The sequence below is a fragment of the Patiria miniata genome, unplaced genomic scaffold, assembly GCF_015706575.1.
Source record: "Patiria miniata isolate m_02_andy unplaced genomic scaffold, ASM1570657v1 HiC_scaffold_5, whole genome shotgun sequence".
Classification (NCBI taxonomy): domain Eukaryota; kingdom Metazoa; phylum Echinodermata; class Asteroidea; order Valvatida; family Asterinidae; genus Patiria; species Patiria miniata.
This window is the reverse complement of record NW_024037072.1, coordinates 11,328,523-11,350,846: the sequence shown is the minus strand read 5'-3', so window position 1 is coordinate 11,350,846 and position 22,324 is coordinate 11,328,523. Positions and strand designations below refer to the sequence as shown.

The following is a 22,324-nucleotide window of genomic DNA, read 5'->3' as shown; positions in this document are numbered from 1 at the left end:
ACATATGTACATACATGTTGTCGGGTGGACCACAATGTAATAACAAAAAAATAGTTTCCAAGCACCACAAAATGATGCATACATGTATGTCATCAAATTTGTGCACATTATATGCGACCTTGTGCTGCAGCAACTATCCTTGTTATACCTCTGTCTTAAATCAGGGGTGTGAGTGACCACTGATAAAAATAGCTGAAAGCAGCTGAAAAAAGGTGTAAAACAGCTGAACTTTGGAAATCTCCTATACTTTTGTACACAGCAAGTGAGGGAAAAAGCTGAAAAAAGCTGAAATCCAAAAAAAAAAAGAAGCTGAAATCAGCTTTAAAGCTGAGATTTCACACCCCTGTTAAATACTGTATTTTCATTGGCATAGAACGATCAAGTGTTAAGTTTATAAAAAGTCATAGCACACTCCCTGTGGGATATCACGTACGTGATATCCCTTTGTGCTATGACTTTGTACGTACGGTGTAAAACGCTTGTATCATTGGTACCCACACTATTTTCACCATGTTTTCACACATGAGTGGGAGCAGCGAACTAGCAGACGATCAGCTGTTTCGAGCACGCGACATGCATGTGAGTTGACGTTCGATTGTCATGATTGTTGTGTTTACTGCTGTGTGTTTTCGTGATTTTTACATCAAAATTGAAAGAATCCAAGACAGAGGTATAACAAATTCGCCTCGGGCGCTTTGCGCACCTCCGGTGTTCAAAACGTCATATCTCACATCGCAGCAGTCAACAACTGTTAAATATTACGTCACTAATGATGACGTATGTTGTATATACAGAGCCTTTTCATTTGTACACTGCAACAAAGGGCAAGTTCGCACAGGAACTACTGTTGACTATTGGTTAACCATAGTTTGACTAAAGTTAGCCAGAACTCTGTCTAGTCGACTGTGGTTGACTACGCTAGTCGACTATTTGGAACCAATCTACTGGGGCTGGTTGCATCGCTGGTAACCAATAGCCATGCGCATTCATAAGGTACAGCAGAGAGCCAGGATCCAGATGTTTTGCGATTACATTGTAACCAGCGTTTGACTAGAGACGTTCGCACGTTGCTATTAGTGCGCAGGCGTAAGGTACGTCACAAATCAACCACTAGTCGACCAATGGTTCTTGCCCGAACTCGGCCAAGTTTGCAACCTTATATTTCTGTTGGTTTTGTCACGGTGCAAGAGCGCCCTCTGCCTGACTGTAGTACTTATTGAAGTCCAGTCGTAGTAAGAGCTGGCTGAGGTAAGGGCTGGCCTGGTGGTGACTGCGTACGCTGGATAGGATCTTGAACAGGAGAGAAGACTGCCGATTGAAACCCTGCCACAGAAAGGAGTAGGATCATTTGCATTTATTGAAAAAAATAACCCACCGAATTATCAAAAAGCTTACTTAATTGAAAGATCTGACTGATACTAAACACCCCCTGAAATTACTCCATCTTGCTCGCTGTCATTTAGAAGAAATCAAGAAATAAAGATGATTTCCATAGAGCTATATTAAATTACTAGAGCGCTAACTCTTCATTCTTGTGCGCGAAGATGCTTAGAAGCCGCCCTGGGCGCAGACATTTTGAATTTATGTGCGTGTTTGCAGAACACAATCAAAATACAAATGTAGATGGATTGAATTCTGAAAGTGTACTCTAAATGCAACGCGCAAGTAGAAGATACGCAAACAACTTAAGCGTGTCATGACAGTTCAAAAAACGTCACGGCGTAAAGCATCTGCAGCGGAGGGACGCGCGCACTTGCGCTGTTTGCATAGAGCAAAATGACATGCTCATTTGCTGATCGTGCGTTTTGGTTTTGGGCGTATCGGCTTTGATGACGCACCGGTATGAAATACAAATGCAGATATGCAAATAGACATACAAAATAAATACAAATTTCTAGTTCTCCATAGGTTTGTGCACAAACAAGGATGCGCCCATCAGGCATCACTTTGTACATGAGTTAGCATTCTAGTAATTTAATATAGCTCTATGGTTATTTCCAACAATCGGTCAACTGAGTTGAACAAAAATGGATGTGCTAAAAACTATTGTACCGTACCAACATTCTAGGTAAATGAAGGAACGAAACATGATACATGTAAAAGTTCCAACATGACTGCTTGATCCCTTCATCCAATGCAGTTTTTGTGTCTACTTTCACCCTAGGATTTCATCCAAAAATACCTGGAGGCTAATTTTGATGCAACAGTCAAGTTCAGAATAACAGCATGCATGGCATATGGAATACTTTTACAAGGTGTTGGTATTTTGGTGTAGCCTAGCCACTTATGCAACAGGATCACACTATCTGTAGCACAGCTGACAAGTCGCTAGAGCTAACAGACCTACCGGTAACTAACCCATGATGTCCTTCTTTCTTTTGACTAATTTACCTGTGACAACTTGTCCATATGAGCCACCTCTCTGTCTGTCATGCTGGCTGCGTGTGTGATCAGCAAGACGGCAAATGAGTGACAAAGCTCCATGATTTCATTCAGGCAATGGCTCACCTAAAATGAAAGTGGAAAATCACAGCAGAGGGATAATAATGTAATAATGTGTTGCTTTATACATTGTACAGTATGTCCCCCAAAAATGGCCGCCTGACTATTTTTGCAGATACTCCTAAGCCTTGGCCATCAACCTCTGTGCGTTTCATTCCTTGCCTTATTCAATTTCAGTACCGTGTTAAGTAAGCTGTGTAAAATCCTTCATGTTGTGAAAAAGGCTGCAGTTGGGATTGGAATCATTTGCCTGGCTATCAGTCATCATGGCAAGACCTCAGTTTAAAGCTCAAAGGCAAATGATTCCTACCCCAAACCACATCAGCCTTTTTTAACACGCATGATTTACACAGCTTACATAACATAGCACTGAAGTTGATTAAGGCATGGAACTTGGTCACAGTGTCCACAAATGTTGTTGTGATCAATTGACAATTGTGCAGTGATGCATGACTGAAATTAAATGAAACTCATAGGGGTGGAGGCCAAGGCTTGGGAGTATCTACACACCCAAACATTTTCAAAATTGACCTCATGGTTTTGTAGTTATTTTAAAAAAAGGTCAGACGGACACTCCTGGGTGGAGAGAGGCAATTCTAGTAAAGTGTCTTGCCCAAGAACACAAGCACCATGTTCCTTGTCAGGATACATACCCAGTTACCATCGCACATGAGTCAGACCCATAACTATTGGACCAAGGCACTCCACACATAAATCCATGGATTGAAGTGTAGATTCTGACATTTCCCTAGGACCAGGAACCTTGTTCATGTAACGTTCAGCTACCCTGTCATCAGCAACTTACCGGTTTCATGAGCAGAAAGCACTGGCCAAGTAGTGATGTCAGGAACTGGTCGTGTGCCAGCCGTACAGCCTCAAAGTCTCTGGTACTGTTGATCCTATCAATCAGCTGATGGAACTGGGTCTCTAGAACATCCACCTGATACAATGGATCAATTAATCTTGAACAATCAAAGTGATACACATATAGGGGGTTTACACTGCACACTTCTTTGAGGGGTGTGCTTGTGTTTCACAGTATACACACGAGAAGACATCTTGTTTGAACACAACATTAATGACAGTGATGTAGTCGAGTCCACCTCATCCGAGTCCACAAAGGCTCGAGTTCGCGCGAAGTCTGAGTCCAGTCACGAAAAGGTTTTTATAGCAGAACACGTGCCTGCATGAGTACACTGAGAATACAGTGACTGTCAAATTGGTCTCTTGCGTTTATTCTAGAGCCTACTGGAGTATTTCAAGTTTTTCCCTTACAGGGAGGGGGCCGGGGGGGGGGAGGGGGGGAGAGGAAGGAATGGGTACATGTAGGAGGGACATATTTTAACCGATGTATATTTATTATAAAAGTATGTATTTTTAATAACAGTCAGACAGTTCTTTTAAACCGATGACAATGTCAAAGAAAGGCTTTCTTGGGAATCTTTCTTACATTCTACGGCCAGCATTAAAAGAACCCACAGAATTCAGGGAGAGCCTATTTTGAAAGCAAGGATTGTTGAAGACAAGTCCACTGGTGTACTTACAAAGCAAACACACAAAAAGTCAGCGTGGAAGATACAGTATCGGTATGTTTAATACAATTACAGCCTTTGAATAAACATAGTAAGCTTCTTTTTGTTTTTACATAAACAACAGTCAGTTCTATTTATATATACAGTGTACTTTACAGAATGCTGAAAACAATTTCCATTTGACATCTGTTGACTTGTGGAAATCAAAAATGTGGTGGTAGACAGAGTTTTATTATTTTTTTTAAAATAAAGTAAACCATGGTTCCCAAACAAAACTGAAGTGCTGTGGATAAAAATTTGTCTAAAAGCTTTAGAAACGACAGATTGATAAATTACTTTGGAACTTTTGGAAGTAATAGAAACTCTTGGAAGAGAGGATTGCATTTTTTTCTGTCCTTTTCCTTTTTTACTGGGGGGGGGGAGGGATTTTGCTTGTGGATCTTATGATCTGATCCTATCAGCAGGATCTGCTCTTGGTAATGTCTGCAGAGGGATATTGATCGTTGGTACATGTACTTGCTGCCTCTTTCCGCAGCAGAAGGCTTGCTTAAAGGCCTTCCTGTACCTTCCACTACCAGCATTGAATATGACTGAATTAATGGAAGAGTTGATGACTCTGAGGCAAGCAGTCATCAGAAGCAATGCCCTTTTAACATCTGCAGATAAATTCACTTCATCCAAGCTTTGCGATAAAATGAGCAATAAGGCAGTTACAACTTGGGGTAGAAAACAGACAAATACCACGGCTGTGTTGATGCCAAGTATCAGAGTCACTCTTCCTAGATGTTTTGACGGACCTTGGATCTGATCACCAGTTGGATTTGGTGCATGCAGTCCCTTAATAAGGAGGATATTGAAAGTGCAAGTGAGGATCAAACTCAACATGTACGTACAGAGTACCATGTAACGAATCACCTGAAAGCAAGTCACAACTGTTTCATCATTATTAGATAACATCTGCACATTACCTGATAGATGTTTATACTTTTCTTCCTTTGGCCAAACAAGACATTTGATTGCTGGTGCATTTAGGCTCTGAAACTTAGTCCACAAAAAAAGAACATTTACAGACAAGGACAGCAGCCATATGCAAACTGCTGCTCGTATTGCCCGTCGCTTCAGATTGAGATTACGGTATTTGAGAGGATGACAAATGGCAAAATATCTATCATAGGATAGCACAATAACAAATGCTAGAGATGAAAAGCCACCGACATTGGCGAAGTAGATTAAAACACTAACAACTGCTTGGATTGATCCACCAAAATATGGGATATCTAATCTGTTTTGTGTAGTCAAGACCGCACATTGATGATATGTGGCACCTGAAATCAAAACTATCAGATCTGCAACACCCAAATTAGTCAGGTAGAAATTAGTGACATTACGCATGGAGGGAACTCTGAGAAGGGTGAAGAAAAAAGACAGAATGGATAGGATGCCTAGTAGTTTGAGGACAGGCAGGGCAAAACCATACAATACAGTCTCTGTGTTGGAATACACATACTTGTCAGCCTCTGCCGGGTTGTCTAAGCCAAGGAGTTCTAACAAGTGGTTGAACAGTTTGTACGTCTCGTTGCTTTGTGCATTGTAGGACTCGTTCATCGGTGCCCCAGGGGCTGGTCCCCTGGCATCCCAGATCAGTAGATGGTCATACTGGGGTAGGGAATAGGCCACGGAGCAGTTGTCGCTGTTGTTCTGGAAGACACAGGTGAAGAAGGTACAGACCAGAATGTCCAGCTGAGCAAGGGACATTGTAGCTTGGGCATAGACGGTGACATTTGCGTTGTACGACCACATGATTGACACAGAGTCTTCTTGCTGGTGTATATTTCATGCAGTGTCTATAACAGTAGATGTGATTGTTCAGTGTCTTGTACAGAGCCGTGGGGTGGAGAAACACAGCAGAAGTTTGCTCACAGAATGGTGAACTGAAGAAAAGCGTGATTCACAGATGACGACAAAATCAAGCAAGACAAGTTTTACCGGTGAGGATATAACTGCAGCTTTGTTCACATGAAGTTGCAAAAATAGCAAACTAAAAGTTTGCCTCTCAAATAGTACACAGGACACAAAGATTTGAACAAGTACATGAAGGACAATCTGAAATACCCGGTAGCAGTTGCTGTTCCACTTGGGTACAGTTTCCAACCAACAGCCTTTTGTAGCCAGTGTTTTATGTATTTCACCACTGCCAAGTTTTGAGTCTGTACAAGAACTATCTGTCCTGAGTGTCCTCTTACGTCAAGTTACAGCCAATGTGACACCAAATTGTCATCCGTTCGTGTTTTTGAAGTAGGCAACAGCAAGGGCTGTCTGTCCATAGTATGTGCAGCCAATTTTCCACAGAGAACTGATGGCCCTGTTAACTGGATGGCTTGGGATGAGAAATGATGTCAAGTTGGCATTTGCGTTACAGGCTCAAGGTGCAGTGAACTCCATGCATTAACAACGACATGATATGGTTGCTAAGAAAATGCAAAATGATCTTCAAGAGGAAGTGTTGTACTTATAAATACTTTCGTTAGTGGATCACATCGAAACTGACTCGCTTAATTGTGGCCACTTTCACCCTGCAAAAATGACCTTGAAGATAGAGTGCGCTAGTTAAAAACTGCAAATGACCAAATGGCACATCAAAACTGACAAAGTACATGTAACTCTCAGTCTCAGCATCACTCACATGATGATGGGTGGTTTCCCTTTTGGTTTTCAAGCTCGCAGCTTCCTTGTTTCGTTTTCTTACAGTTAATTTTCTAAATTTATCTTCCAAAACCGATAGCACATGACATATTCACAAATATAAGTCTTTATATAAAAAATATTGAATGTACACAAATAGCAATGCCTGCTGAAACTCTGGTAAAGGCTGCAAACTCTCAGCAAACTCGGCAGCAAACAATCAGTTCCTACCCCAAAGTAAGTTATGACAAATTTGGTGCTTTGCATTTAAACTTGAGCTTTTTGGAGGGAGGGCATAAGGAGTTTTAAAAAAACAAAAATCAACTTCATTTCTCACTACATTTGGGATTTTTGTTTGCAACTAAACAGGCCTGAGATAAAACTTAAATCAAACCATGCCATGCTTTCATTGGTTCAAATAGTGAACACATAAGAATATTAACAAGTTATTAAAACTAAAAAGACTATTAAAGATTTACAGTGCTTGCAGTTATTTCATTCATAGGTTTAACTCCACACACCAGGGGCCTTGTACTTGGCAATAGATTTGAAGAAGGGTCTTCAAAAACATTTCTATGACATTTGCAACAGTAAACATATTGTTACTGAAATGAAACAATCTTTCTCAGTGTGTCAGTTAAATGAACACTAGCATCAGCTAAACAAACCAGTTCAGTATCTCGATGAAGTAGTCAAGGTCAGAGGTTATTTGAGATAAAGTGGAGGTGTCTTGTAATCACGATGTTATGCGCATGCCTATTCTGCTGTTAATTAACGGGTGAACGTTGTGCAACCGTCTCCTTTCATGCTCATGCGCAGTTGAAGTACCAAACTGGCTTACTGGAACTGAGGCTTATGAATATATCAAGGTACATGTACATTGAATTTACCATTCATAAATACCTAAGACAGTTTACGCATTCCTATTGGTCGAGAGCCTGTCACATGGCCGGTCTTAAACGGATGACAAAGACATGGCTAGCTGGTCTTAAACACTTTTCCAGTGTCACAATAAAATGTGGACTCCTAAAAATCCAGTGCCTCTTATCGTTTCATTGGTTGAAGGTTCACAATCCTCACGTAGGCATGCGCAACACTACCAGGGAGTCAGAATTGTATAGTTCTAAATTGAAAACGCAACGCGCCAGGTGCGTTCTGCGCGACATCGCGCAGAATATGATGCCCGCGCGTCAATCTCCATAAAAGGGTTGTTTACATCTTACTCGCCAGCTGAACACTCCATTATTTTGCAAGAGGGATGTTTCAAAAAGCATAAAGTGAATTTGTTGAACAAAATCGGGATGTTTTGAACGAATTATATGATTTTTTTTTACCGAAAAGGTATTAATGAATGGGAATAAATATGTGCTCCGTCGGTATTTATCACTCTGTTTAAGACCACTTAGAGTCTGGGTGCTGATAATTACCCTCGCCTCTGGCTCGGGTAGTTATCAGCACCCAGACTCTAAGTGGTCTTAAACAGAGTGATAAAAACCTCCTGAGCACACATTTATTTCCTTATTAACATACTACAGGTAATGAATATATGTGAGGCTTTCTGACAAAAGGAGACAGCACTGGGCAGAAGTCACAATGAGGGTTTCCGGGTAATAGGAAAGAAAATAAAATTTGCCTTACAACAATGCATGTTTGTCGCATTCCAATCGTATTCCAATTCTGTTGATGGGTTATGGCTGTTTAAAGTTCACATTTCGATGACATGTCAAAAAAGTAAAATGCTGAGAAAAATGCCTTTTACGTGTCCATGATGCCAATTATTTGTCCTTAAAAGCACTTTTATTCCCCGATTTTATCGTTTTAAAAGATATTTTCTCAGGTAAGAGTTTAAAGTAATCAGACAACAGACGCAGGACAGATTTAAAAACAATTAAAACAATTTTTTTTCTTCTCAAGTTTAAACACGGTCTTTTAAAATGGACTCGATTCGAGTCCGACAGGTAGTCCGAGTCAGCCACTAGCTGAGTCTTAGCGAACCAATTCCAAAAAGCCACGAGTCCAAGTCGAGTCACGAGTAAAAAAAAATGGACTTGAGTCCTCCATCACTGATTAATGACAGTGTACATCTCTGTTATTGCAAGAAGTGACAATGTTTTTGATTTCTGGACACAAATACATGCTAACGAATTGGGTTGTAAATTGTCAATGGTTGAAGAGTATTGTCTTAGAAACAGGTACCACATTATGAACAATTTGAGAAACAGTAATGCCACTAAAACCAACAGTTAGTTTCAAAATGGATTGAAAATATGCACCTGACCTGCAAGTAGTACTGCAAGTTGTCCACCAGGAATGCCATGTGGGATCGCAGACGCCACTTGCTGGCATCCGATTGGTCCACAGGGGCGTGCTTTCGTTGCATCTGGAGGGCCCAGCATTGCTGGAGTTCCAACTGGACGCGCTTGATGCTCAGTAGGAAACAGAACAAGGTGTTGTACCTAATGGGGGTAGATACATGTACATTGGGGAGTCAGGTTGGCGTAGCGGTACTTTCCTCGCTTTCCACCGCTGTGACCCGGGCTCGAATCCCACCCGGGCCAACATGTGGATTGGGTTTTCAGTCCCTACCTGATTCCGTGGGTTTTCCTCAGAATATTTCTCTGGGCTTTTCCTCCCACCTCTAAAACTGTAATTTCTTCTCATTGCCTTCTCTCTGCAGGTTTCTTCAGGCTTTCGAGCTACAGTGTCTAGGGCACTTATGAGGAATCCTTGGTTTCATTACCAGAAAGAAATAAAATAAAAAATAATAATAACCTATTATTTAAAGTTGGGACCACTTATGCACATTTGGAAATGAAGGTATTGAAAACAAAATAAAAGTTTACACATATTTAGATTTATGATAATAATAATTTGGGAGGCTTATCATCCTGATTCGCAGCTGAGAAGCTAAACTGCGAAGGACACGGCTACTACGTGGTCAAGCCGCAGGCATGTAAAGGTGGCTTTGGCAGCCAGTCATACGACCCATATATGACCACGGAACACAGCCAGAGATCGTAAGTGTTTGACTTTTTTTATGCAAACTATTGATTCTGTGCCATTGCCACTGTATGCCCAGACTCATCAGGCACATCTCTATAATGCAAAGATGCTAAGGTTTTGTGTGTACTCGTTTGAAAAGTAGTTGCACATTGTACTCGGTATTTTACATAAAGTTTCTGCACAGAGAGCATTCTGTCTTGGGAGTGATTCTCTAGGAATAGTGCAAAACAGAATATGTAACAAAAAAGGAACAAAAACGTCAGGCGTTCTGGCAAAATGAGACAGAACTGGTCAGATCAGTGTTTGCGGGTAATAGGAAAGAGAATATAATTGTCCCTACAATACTGTATGGTGCACTTCAATCTGACATTCCGTTGACAAGTTATGGGTGTTTAAAGTTCGCACTGATCAATATGTCAACAAAGTAAAATACTGAGAGAAAGGCCTTTGAACATGTTGAAGTTTCAAGTTTTGTAGTCGTGACAATGACAGATGCCAACTGTTTTCTTAAACGCCTTTATTTCACGATTTTAATACTTTTCTTTAAATATACGTGTAGAAGGACATATATCAAAGATTACACACATCAATAAATTGAAAAATCAAAAAAAAAAATCACCTCCATTCCATTTTTTTTTTTCATTTTCTCCACTGCGGCCTGTGCCCCGAGTTCCATGATTTAAGGACAGCCAGGAATTTGGACCTAGGTCTTTGCTCCTGCAAAGCCACTGATATAGTGCATAACACTCATGTTGTGGTAAAAAATGAGTTTAACAATAACAGTAATATTAATGCAGGTTTTGATAGAGTTTCTCACATACTTCTCCAGAGCTGCTGAATTGAAGAGTGTATGCAGCGGCCACTGTACATTGTATGTCATGCCCAGGCAGTTCCAACCAATATCCCCACTACCTTTAGACTGAGGGGCTGCTTCTACTTCTGTACAGTATCAATATGGGGAAATCAAATGAAAATTTGACAAACGATGTAAATAAAATAAGAATCATTTAATAACTCGTAACAAATAAATGGACACACCAAATTGTCAGAAGTCCTGAGAAACGTTTACGATACAAAAGTTGACTGAACGATTCTTTTTAGCTCAAATACGGTATAAAATGGTCAGACAATGTGGTTTGCCCAACAACACAAAATATGACCAGCAGCTGGATTTGAACCCTTGACCCACCGATTATGAGTCATGAACCCTAACCACTAGGCCACTAGGTACTTCTACACAATGGGAATAATGAAACTGTGTCAAACTTGCAATGACAATACACATGGAGAAGTTACCAGAACTTTTAATTTGTCTACCATTTGTCCATGATCAACTCACTTTTGCCAGCTCCCTTCGCTGGAGTCTTACACGTCACGGTCAGTCGTACTTGGCCTAATGATGTGTCATCCTCAAGGAGAACTTTGTGAGCAGCTTGGCGAAATGCCAAGTTGACATCTGACAACAGAGGGGGGAAAAGGTAAATTATCATATCACAAAACTATGGACTTTTATGCACTGTTGATTTTTCAAAACTGAAAAAAATCAATGCTGTCTTACTGTATCACAAAGCACAATTTTGAGTTGACACGTATGCTAAGATTGAACTCACAGAACAACATTTGTTCAGACAAGCATGGTACGTAGATGGTAGGTAAATGTCCAACGTCTGACATGTCTGACAGTAATGTCACGCTCCGTACAAAATATTAAGGGAAAAAAATGACTCCCCCAACAAAACAAAAGGCTGACTTATTTCCTGTTATTATCAGCAAATAAGCTTGGTAGTCAACTTTGAAATAAACACTGGATCTTAGCTACGATCAAAGAGAAATATTGGGTTTGAATGAGTAACCTTTCAATGATCAAAGTAATTGAAGAAAATAATCTAAAGACAACATACTTGCCAATAGTGTTTGTACGTACCGTGTTCGGTTGTGGATGTGGGTGGAGTCTTTAGCAAGTTCTGGGCGTGGTCAATGAAGGCTAAGAATAACTCCCCTCTCCCTAGCAGAAAGAAATCCTTGAGAGTGTGCAGCTGGCCTACGAGGTCTGACTCTTCAACCACTAGTCTCCATAGGTGCTGTAAATGAGAATCCAAGAACCAAGAATCTCCAGTAAGTTTAAGAACATTTAGTAATTTTAAACCAGGGGTAAGATTGGTGGAGAAAAGAGAAAATAAAATGATGAAATATCCAACAGAGGGTTAATTGGCCAATTGTGCAAAATTTGTGAGGCGTTCTGGCAGAATGAGACAGAACTGGGCAGAGGTCGAAATCAGGGTTTGCGCGCCTTTACGTTTGCGGGTATTGGAAAAGAGAATAACATGCTCCTTACGATACTGTTTGTTGCACCTCAATCGGACATTCCATTGACAAGTTAGGGCTGTTTAAAGTTGGCATTTATCAACATGCCAAAAAAGTAAAAATACTGAGAAAAAGGCCTTTAAAGTTTTGCATTTTGTAGTAGTGAAAATGAAAGATGCCAATTTTTTTCCCCTTATAAATGCTTTTATTCCACAATTTTAAAACTATTTCTTTAAAATGTGTAGTAGACATATCAAGGATTACACATAAATAAATCTGAAAATTGAAGGAAAAAATCACTCCCAGTCGATTTTTTTGCATCTTTCTCCACTGTTGCCTGTGCCCAGTTCCACCACTTTTTCCAGAATGCCTCACATGTGCAATTGCCTAAAAAGGCACTCCCCAAAAAGGTCATTGCTATCCTTGATTATAAACCTATGAACAAAAAAATTGGTGATAAATGTTTCTCATTCAGACTCTTTTTTAAAAATCCGGAATACTTCATGCATAATCACGGTTAAAGGTAATATACAACACTTGCTTTTGCTGTAATTTTCAGAAATGAATGGATTTGGGGGCTGGTATTTTATAGCAAATTTTGTGACACTGGCTTGCACCCGTTCACAGATGTGTAACCAATTGCAAACAAAATGTGGACTAACTAAATTTGGTAAATTGGGGGCAGTATTTGAAAAAAAGTCTGTTTGTCCAACAATGGTCAGCCGACCATCGCTGGAAATTGACACAAAAATTCCACTTTTCTTGAAAATGATGGCACACCAGGTGCCATGATTTCACATGATGCTTGAGACTATTATTCACTTACAGTAATGTAAGATATTTCGAAATAATTTGGTTTTGTTTTTTGATGTTTGCAAATGGTTTTTATAAAATACCTTTAAGATTTATATTAGGTAAAAGTGTGACTTAGTATGCGCCCATATGGACTTTAAGGATGAAAAAAATTCACAGCCAATATAGGGCACTTTTCACGATATGAATGACAGACATATCATCGACTCTTGTCTCGGGCATACAACTGGGAAGTCACAAACAAGAAACGAAAAGCAAGCTTTACAAGACTTTTTGTTATTTCATACAATACTGTTCATGAGACTAGTGAGCACATTTGAAAAGTCTGGGGCTACCTCTGCAACGCAGGAGCGTATCTCATCAATGGCATCTTCACAGTTCTTGATGGAGAAGAGCGGTTCCTGCCTCAGCTGATGGAATCTAGCTGCAAACACGTCTTCCTTGTCTCCCAACACAGAGTCTGGAACCAAGCCATGTATTGTCGTAAAAAAGAAAAGACAACTTTTATCTTTGTGAAATGTATAAGGAGTAATTCTATCAATTTAGGGAATAAAGAGTGACCTTTTTCCTGTCCCTGTTACTACGGAACATTGTCATCTGCCATTCAAGCATCATTAAAAATCAATTGATTTTGTATTTGTTAAGTGCGCAGTTCGCGGAAGACAACAGCATTAAAAAATGCATCAGAATTATAAAAACAGGAACAGGAAAAAAGTGGATCTCAAATTTATAGAATGACACATGCATGTAATTGAGTCAAACAAACAAATTGGGTTCTTTTCTTTTTTTAGCAGGGGGGGGGGGGTTGAACCGCCCTCAGGATTAAGACTAATTATTGGGTCTGGATTAGTGTTGGAACAAAAGGGCTGGGAGTTGCAAAACTTGGCTGGAGGCTAGTGGGATTTTGATTTGGTGGTAGATTGCTAATATCATGTGTTGGACACCATTTGATGGGTGACAACCGTTATCATTGAACTAGCCTGCCTAACAAGTTGGCTCTTTGCTCTGAGTTCCTGGGAGGGTTAGCGTTCAGACACCGTTTTAAATTCCCTTAAAACACCGGTTGAACTCGATTCAGTGTAACTTTCTTGCTAAAACGATGTCTGAACACTCTTTTATTTAGACCGAATCGAGTTCAACTCGAAAATAAAACGGCAACTTAAACGCCCTCGGAGGGAGGGTTTAGCAAATAACCAGAACGAGTTTATCTCCTAGTACGATGTCTGAACGGTTTTAGCTAAAACGCTGCCCGTTTTAGCCAGCGCAGTGACCCAAAGTTACGTAACGCCTTCTCCGTGGCGCGCTTTTGTATTAAGCAAACAATGTCCTAATTCTCCTACCGTTAAAAAAATCCAACTTCAAGTCCAATTTCCGCAAGTTTTCTGACCACATGGTCCCAGTTTCATATCGTGCTCACTCGATCGCACACGTACACACGTATGATGCGATGACAAACATGTAGATGCCAACGCAACAACCGTATATTATCGTGTATTTTCACGTGACTGACATATTGTGCCGGCAAGTTGTCAAAGTTGATGCAGTAAACCTTGAGTGCAGTGAAATCTGTTCAATGACGTGTTTATATCTCAATCAACTTTTTAGAAATTTTTTTATGTCTTTTTGCACCACGAAAGGTACAGAAAATAGCCCCGAAATGTAAACACAAATGGTGTAAGGCCGATACAATACAAATGGTGTAAGGCTGATACGGGAAATCGCCGCGGTGGACAAGTGACTGTCGTCATGTTTACCGCGTGCCACGCTACATGACCGGCCAAGGCTGTGATGTCAAACACGGCATGGCAACACACATCACACGGTGAGGGGCTCAGACCACGTGTAGCGAACTGTAAAAATTGAAGAGTGAAGAGGCTCTTTTTAGCGCGCGGTTTTTGCCGAGGCGGATGTTCTACGTGACCTTAGCAACTGAGATAAACTGCTTCGAGTTGAACTTGATGTCTGGACGCTCGGTAGTTTTATTTTTACGATGGGCCTCCCGTGGCGAGCGACCGTTTTAACTTTTACCGTTTTAGCTAACACGGTGTCTGAACATGGCCCTTGTGTGAGGGTTATTGGGATTGCGTAGTACAACCTGTGTTGACGCTTAATCTGTGTGAGGGTTACTGGAATAACCCAATCTGCGTGAGGATTATTAGAATAACTTAATCTGTGTGAGGGTTTTTTATTGGAATAACTTAATCCGTGTGAGGGTTATTTGAATAACTTCATCTGTGTGGAGGTTATTGGACTCATTTAATCTGCGTGAGGATTATTGGAATAACTTAATCTGTGTGGAGGTTATTGGACTCATTTAATTTGCGTGAGGATTATTGGAATAACTTAATCTGTGTGAGGGCTATTGGAATAATAATCAACGTGGGGTTATTGGAATAATTTAATCCGTGTGAGGGTTATTGCCTGTAAGGATTATATTGTGCAAGTTAAGTCAAGTTATCATAATTAAGTGGTGCAGTTGACCACGTGAGGATTATTGAAAGCCAAGATCGTTATAAGGGGCACAGTTGACCCTTGTTATAATAAGTGAGGGTTATCACAAGTGAGAATTATTAGTTTATAAAATTGATTGATTGTATATAAAGATTATAATTGAAGCGTGGATAGAGAATAATAAGACCAATTACTGATCGTCCTTGGAACACTTGTCACTGTAAGGATTATTTGGGTCACTGTGAAGGTTATTAGGATTAATAAGTGCTCTGTTTACATTCAAGTAATAACAAAATCACAGAACGGTGGAAAATTTCCACCAAGCGAACAGCCCCTAGGCAAAATCTGCCGTTCGTTAATTGTCCCCCCTTGTCTAACCGCTCATCCTTGCACGAGGCTAATGAATATTTTTGTGGGATAATAGGTGTTGGTTAGAGTCCTTCGATAAATAAGACCAGTCCCCTTAGGTTTCTCCCAGCGCCAAGTCCGCCACAATATCTACCCATATGTATGGAGCTATATTCCAAAAATATTAAATTTTTCATTTTAGGGACATTTTTCTGAGTGTATACTTCTTTTTAATACACCCTGTAGACTACTTCTAGTGCAGGAACACAATACCCTCACAGAGCCTGTAGTAATTCAAGAGTATCACGCTAGCTACATTAATTTTCAGAATAATCTTAAACAGGCATAATTAGCTGGTATGACACCTGACTCAACATGATATTTTGCTCAGAAAAGTTCACATAATGCTGATGAATTCAAACAAAGCTCTCCCAAATAGGTTTTTTTTAAATTGATTTTAACAATTTAAATTTCTTTTTCAATACAATTCATATTAGTTTTTGCTTACATATAATTCCAACATTTTTTTAAGGGCCGAAGATAATATTCAGCAAATAGGGAGGGCGTACTTGTGACTTTTATTTTCCAAAATTGATATTCCAACCTGAGTATTTGGAAGCAATGTTCTGTTTCCGATTCTCAAACATCTGGACGGATTCACCAACAAACAGGATCTTCTCAGCGACTCGGACTGGGATGTAGCTGGGCAGCATGGAGGGCCTGATGGCAAAATGGGTGTGGGCGGGGCGCTCAGGGAGTCTACCTTCTTCATTCAGTTGCTGCAAAATAACATAAAAGAATTGGCCAAATTAGGGGAGACACCAAGAACATTCAGATAACAGAAATACGAAATCTGATTTAAGGTCTGTTAGGGGTATCTACTGTACTGTCCGGATACCCGCTACCTGATTGAAAATGTTGCGTACCCAGAACTCTGCAGATTCTGAATGAAAGTACAACTTTTTATCGATAGTCACAGATTAATTACACTAAAACTTTGTTTTTTGGGGGGTCTAAAAAAATACTTTCTTGAAGTTCAGTTGCTGATCATTTGTGACGATCAGATTGCTGTTGACAGCGTTGTATTTGCAGCAGCATAGTCCTTGAGGGCAGTTTGCAGGGAATCATCACACACTGATGAAGGCTTTACTTCTAGTAATTTTAAAGTCCAACGTTTGCATTAACTCTACACCCATCTACTGTCAGATTGCAGATTATTCTACAGTACCTACATGCATACGCTTTTGTACAATGTAGACTTGTCGGCTGCATTAACCCCAAGTAATGTTTGTGGAATCCCGACACGCCCATGTTCAGTTGCAATACCGAACTGGCCTACTTTAATATCAGTACACATCCTCTAAACCATAGAGCAAATCCTTGCTCTACGTCTAAATCACCTCCATCATGTCCATTTCTGTTATGTCAAACTGTTAGGCCAATTAAAAAAAGAAACCTAGTTTCTCGTCCAGGATTTTTTATAAAACAAAGAAGAGGGCTCTTTTTAACCCTAAGACCAAAATTGTTGATAACGTGGTTTTCAAGTTACGGAAATGAGTGTCAGTTCGTGGTGCCGATGATAATATGTTTGTAACATATATTACAAATGTTTGATTAAAAAAAAAGGAGGTGGGCGGTAAAAAGAAAGCGGGTGGGGACGAGAAACTGGTTTATTTTTTAATTGTATCAAACTGAGAGGGTCACTTAGTACACTGGCAGCACGAAGGTTCAATTATCGTGATGATTACAATTACCATGACTTCTCTCATCTGCCTGCCAGTCACGCCACCAATGCCCAGATCATCGTCATCATACTGCCTCTCTGCCAGGCTAGCCATGGCCGACTTGTGGATGAAGAATTCACCATGATTGTCCAGGAGCATGCCGTGAAGCAGCCAGGCTGTGACCTGACGATACATGACGCTGTGGCATACAAACAGAATCCTGCAGAGGTGAAAACAAATACAAGCAGCATTCAACAATGATGTTTCAAATGGACGTTTGCATCCAGAGAGGTTCAATGTATGGGCTTTATCCTTCATTCAACTTACTTTGTAAATCATATTCCATATAAAAGTTGTAAATTATAAAGGTTTGGGTTTTTAATTTAATTTAAAAAAAAAAACAGGTTTTTTTAATTTTTACCTAACACAACACTGATGGTAATAAGGTATTTTGTTCTTTGAAATGATGGACAAAATCTGGCAATTTTTGCCATATCAATAAGACTAATAGAGAGGTTAATTAAGACTTCTTGGCAAATAACATTTGCCTGATATTACTCTCACCCCCTAGGCCCTTGTTGCTTACAACCATCCTCAATCCTCCAAAATCCTCCAAAATTTTGCAACTCCGCCTAAATTTTTCAAAATTGTCAGACAGTCCTGCCTCAAAATGCATTCCTCAATCCTTCAAAATCCTCCTCATCCCAAAACTTTGCACTCGTGTTTAAATGAAGGATAACCAACGCCAAATCCTTCAAAATCATCAGACAGTGCTGCCTCAAAATGCATTCATCCTCAATCCTCCAAAATCCTCTTGTGCTTCAATCACCATTCATCCTCAATCCTCCAAAATCCTCATTTGATTCAATCACCATTCATCCTCAATCCTCCAGAATCCTCATTTGATTCAATCACCATTCATCCTCAATCCTCCAGAATCCTCATTTGATTCAATCATCATTCATCCTCAATCCTCTAGAATCCTCCAAAACCGCCAGGAGGATTTTGGAGGAGTGAGGTGGGTTAGGGTTAATAATAATAATAACTTTATTTATTTATTTATTGATGGTAGCCATGTCACCTCGGGGATGATTTTCAATTATTAATAATAATAACTTTATTTATTGATGGTAGCCATGTCACTTCGGGATGATTTTCAATGGGCCATCATCAAACAATCAGTATAAAAATACATGGAAACATTTACAATACAGTATACATCAAATAAATCAATAAATAAATAAATAAACTATACACGAGGCTTAAAAAAACTATAAAATACAAGGCCAAAAATTCAACACTCTCGGAGACCCAGACCAGTCCACACTCCCAGAACATACAGGCCGGAGAGACGGAGAGACAAATGGACAGGACACAAGAATCACTGACTATCAAAGACCGCCAACATAATGACATCCGAGACATTCAAAAATTGAGGACAATAAAAACCAAGAACATCATAAGTCCCTAAATTGGGTTGGAAAATACCATTTACGTAAAGACTTCCACAAAGCTACAATCCCGGCCAAAATGGTTGGGACACTTCCTGAGCCTGCCACGGTCACCAACTCCCCCGCTCCCCCGGTCAATGTTGTTCTCTTCAGCTGATAGAGCACACACCGCGCAATGAGAGACAACATTGAGCGGGGGCCGGGGGGTTGGGGGCCCAGCGAGATTTGGCCAGTATTGTAGGTTAAACAAAACATCAACATACTTCTGAAAGGCATCTTTCACCATTGGTTTGCCACAGTTACAGTGCTGATGCACTATCTGTAAGATGTGGCCTCCGTGGCCCCTCTGGTACTGGATCTGCTCTATAACCGCCCACAGGTCTGGGAACAGCAGCTGGTATGGCTCCAGTACCTCCTGGATGTGGCATGGTGTCAGGTGAGGGTCAGAGAGAATCTGAAAAATTACAAAGTTTCGACATCGTAAACATAATTTCTACTTTTTTTTCTCAAAACATGTGGTTCATTACGGATTTTTTAATGTCAACATGCACAATGTTGAAGTAGAATACCCGCTGAAACAGATTATCAATAAACACCATACATTGTACTATGCACTGAGACATACACATATTATTTTTATATCCGAAAAACAGTCAATTCAAAACATGTCTTTCATCTTATTAACATTTTCAACATTAGAAACTGGAAATATATGTTAAGTTCATATGATGAGGCAGGAGAACCATTTTCTAACCCTCCTACTATTTAAGAGGTCACAATTGGTCAAAATTTTCTTCCTCACCTCCTGGCATGATTATGAATTGAAATAAATAAAACCACATGAGACCATCACTACTAATGCAAAAAGAGATGATAAACTACACATATTTATTTCATCGTTCCTTAACAAGTGTTTTGCAAGGTTTGTGCAAAAGCAAAACCCCCAAAAACTACATGTAATTTTTAGAAGACCAACCCCTGTATCTTTTAAAATGAAGCAGATAAGTATAGGCCTATGGGATGAAAATAAATTACATCAGTGCTCACCAGGAACATTGGAGCTGAATTTTCGGCCTGACTAAACCTTCATCGGAGCTCCGATGAAGGCCTGCTCAGGCCGAAAATTCAGCTCCATTCAGCTCCAATATTCCTGGTCAGCACTGCTTCAACTTATTTTCACCCCATATCAGTTACCTCTTGTTCTAACTGAAGTAACACTTGTCTGTATGGATCCAGCACTCCATCCAGACCAGCACAGAAGGCACGTAGGTACAGCCCATCCTTAAGCTTCAGCAGATCTTTTGAAATTGAAAAAAAAACAAATGAAGGCTATCTCACGTTCATTTTCTCGATACAATATATAAATTACTCCAATAAATAAAAACAGAACAGGGTTATAATGTATAGCAATCTCTGCAATTGCACGAGTCTCATATTTCCTGAACAAGTCTTAACAATTCCACCCCCTCCCCCCAAGAAAAATCTCTGTCAGCACACCTGAATGATAAAACATTATTGTTCAAATGAAGCAGTGCCACAGTAGTCTGGGCAAAGTAAATAATTTTTATGGAATATCTCCCAGCATTCAAGGAAGTCAGATCATACCTTTTGGTGCATTTTTGGCAGATTCAAGGGAGCTACTTGGAGAGCCAGTGTATTCCTTGATAAATTCTCGGAAGCGTTTGTAGTGTGTACCAAGTATGCATAGCCTGTTTAGAATGTACACCTCACTACAGTGGAGAAATGGTAAATCTGGAACGACCTATCATCAGAAAACAAAAGGTTTCAATTATTACAAATCATAAAATGAGAAACAGAAAAACAACACGTGCCCTACATGTAGTTCCAACACATTTAATTAAGTGTATCATCTAAATGTTCCTAATATTTAAGTCGTTTCTATTTTTGATGAAAATCAAACCGTTGCGCATGTCTCAGTTGTCACCAAGTGGTTCTCGGATTTAAATTCCCTTCAAAGTAGGGCCTACCATCCATGAATCAGAAAGAAACTTAAATCTGCTTCAATAATGGAATAAATTAAGAAGTAAGATTTGATTTAAAACAATACAATTTTGAATTTACTAGTGCATAAATGCACTGTAACGGCAATTGTGTAGAGTAGGGCCCTGTTCCTAGTCATAAGAGAAAATAATCTGTTTTTAGTTTGACATACAAAACTTGGCGACATTAAGACAAACAGGTATGTCGTAGATAGAGGGCAGGGTTTTGAACTTTTGAGAGGAGTTTTGGAGTAAAATGAGGAAGACGACAATCACAACATGAAAATAAAGATCGCGATCACCACGATGTACCGTGAATGTACAATCCCGCACTGAATCGATCGCATGGCACCAACGCTCACAAAAATCACAACTTCTAAATTACCAAAAAAGGAGTAATTGCAGAATACCCCACCACGCGAAAATTACCCCCTAAAAGCTACGCAGTCGGAAAATGTTGCAGAAATGTCCAAAGTACATGTAGATGTCGGGAAGTGGATACGCGGATACAATATATACGGGGTGGATTTGAGCGCTGGAGGGTCTAAAGAGGGCGCTATTTCCCTGTATTATTTATGAGAACGAAGCATCCATCCATGTTGGAAAATAACGAAGGCAGAGACAACGTGATTTGAATGGGGAGCAGGGGAAAAACGTCCAAGTCCAAAGTAGGTGCCGGGAAGTGGATACGCGGATACGGGGTAGCACACACGTGTGGTTTTGGGGGAAAACGTTTAAGTCCAAAGTACGTGCCGGGAAGTGGATACGCAGATACGGGGATACGGGGTGGCACACGCGTGTGGTTTTGGTTGAGCATCCAAGCGTGACTCCTTATCCGCGTATCCGGATACGAGGTGGGATAGGTGAGTGGCGGGGTATTCTGCAATTGTGCCCCAAAAAAGGTGCTATTTGTGAGACAAGTCTTCCTTGGGTTCAAAAAGTCATTTTGGAATGATAAAAATTGTTCTTAATTTCACTCTAATTTGACCAAAACTAAAAATGGGGGCCCTATTCCCGAACAAAGTAAAAATCAATACGTTAGCAACTTAGACCTATCTGTCATTGTCTGTACACACTCGTAATAATTAAAATACAAAGTATTAAAAGGGAAGTTTAGTAATATGGATTGTGTTAAATCTAAATCTGTAAACATTCCTCAAAATTCAAAGTCGAAACGAAATTTTCAACTTCGAAGTTCTACGTTCACGTTAGCTTCGAGTTCGTGCAGTGCCAGTGGTGTCGACAATAAACGCCCTACAGGCAGACAACGCATGGCAACTAAAGTTGCATTGATGGAGTGATTTGCAGGAGCTAAGTTAAAACAACACAGAATAAAAGTGAAATTTAACCTTTATAGCACCCTTTTCTCCTTCAACAAATATGCTTCCCGTGTATCCACTCAAAGAGAGAAGCAACTCGTGCAACATCTTGACATTTTCTAAAGTTTAGCAGCGTTGAGATCATCCTTCGCGGTCGTCGTCTGCTGTTAAAAATGGCGGCTCGACATGACGTCA

The 22,324-nt window shown here is 40.1% G+C and overlaps 2 protein-coding genes across 3 annotated transcripts; both read right to left on the bottom strand.

The window, feature by feature from the left end:
- Positions 1-655: 655 nt before the first annotated feature.
- On the bottom strand, positions 656-22,317 carry LOC119741744 (gamma-tubulin complex component 4-like). Of its 2 annotated transcripts, XM_038217627.1 has the most exons (15): positions 22,160-22,317; positions 20,416-20,572; positions 20,005-20,108; positions 19,074-19,264; positions 17,390-17,579; positions 16,240-16,414; positions 13,172-13,296; positions 11,644-11,800; positions 11,059-11,175; positions 10,541-10,658; positions 8,995-9,172; positions 3,308-3,442; positions 2,392-2,508; positions 1,148-1,323; positions 656-823 (listed from the first exon to the last, which is right to left on the bottom strand). In XM_038217627.1, exons 1-14 carry the CDS (start codon positions 22,235-22,237, stop codon positions 1,177-1,179), a joined length of 1,989 nt encoding a protein of 662 aa, XP_038073555.1. In that variant the 5' UTR covers positions 22,238-22,317; the 3' UTR covers positions 656-823; positions 1,148-1,176. The 2 variants fall into 2 exon arrangements, with proteins under 2 accessions (XP_038073555.1, XP_038073554.1); XM_038217626.1 differs by lacking the exon at positions 656-823 and having other exon boundaries at positions 1,005-1,323.
- LOC119741745 (nociceptin receptor-like) lies at positions 4,080-7,017 on the bottom strand. Its single transcript, XM_038217628.1, has one exon. It carries the CDS (start codon positions 5,832-5,834, stop codon positions 4,476-4,478), a length of 1,359 nt encoding a protein of 452 aa, XP_038073556.1. The 5' UTR covers positions 5,835-7,017; the 3' UTR covers positions 4,080-4,475.
- Positions 22,318-22,324: the final 7 nt, after the last annotated feature.

What these genes read in the sequence shown, in the direction of transcription:
- LOC119741745 (XM_038217628.1), bottom strand. Translation starts at nt 5,834, where the DNA reads ATGTGGTCGTACAACGCAAATGTCACCGTCTATGCCCAAGCTACAATG.
- LOC119741744 (XM_038217627.1), bottom strand. Translation starts at nt 22,237, where the DNA reads ATGTTGCACGAGTTGCTTCTCTCTTTGAGTGGATACACGGGAAGCATA. An exon ending in GAGAAAAGGGTGCTATAAAG is followed by an intron (nt 20,573 to 22,159) that starts GTTAAATTTCAC and finishes TTCTGATGATAG; the next exon opens with GTCGTTCCAGATTTACCATT. An exon ending in GCTTTCTGCTCATGAAACCG is followed by an intron (nt 2,509 to 3,307) that starts GTAAGTTGCTGA and finishes CTTTCATTTTAG; the next exon opens with GTGAGCCATTGCCTGAATGA.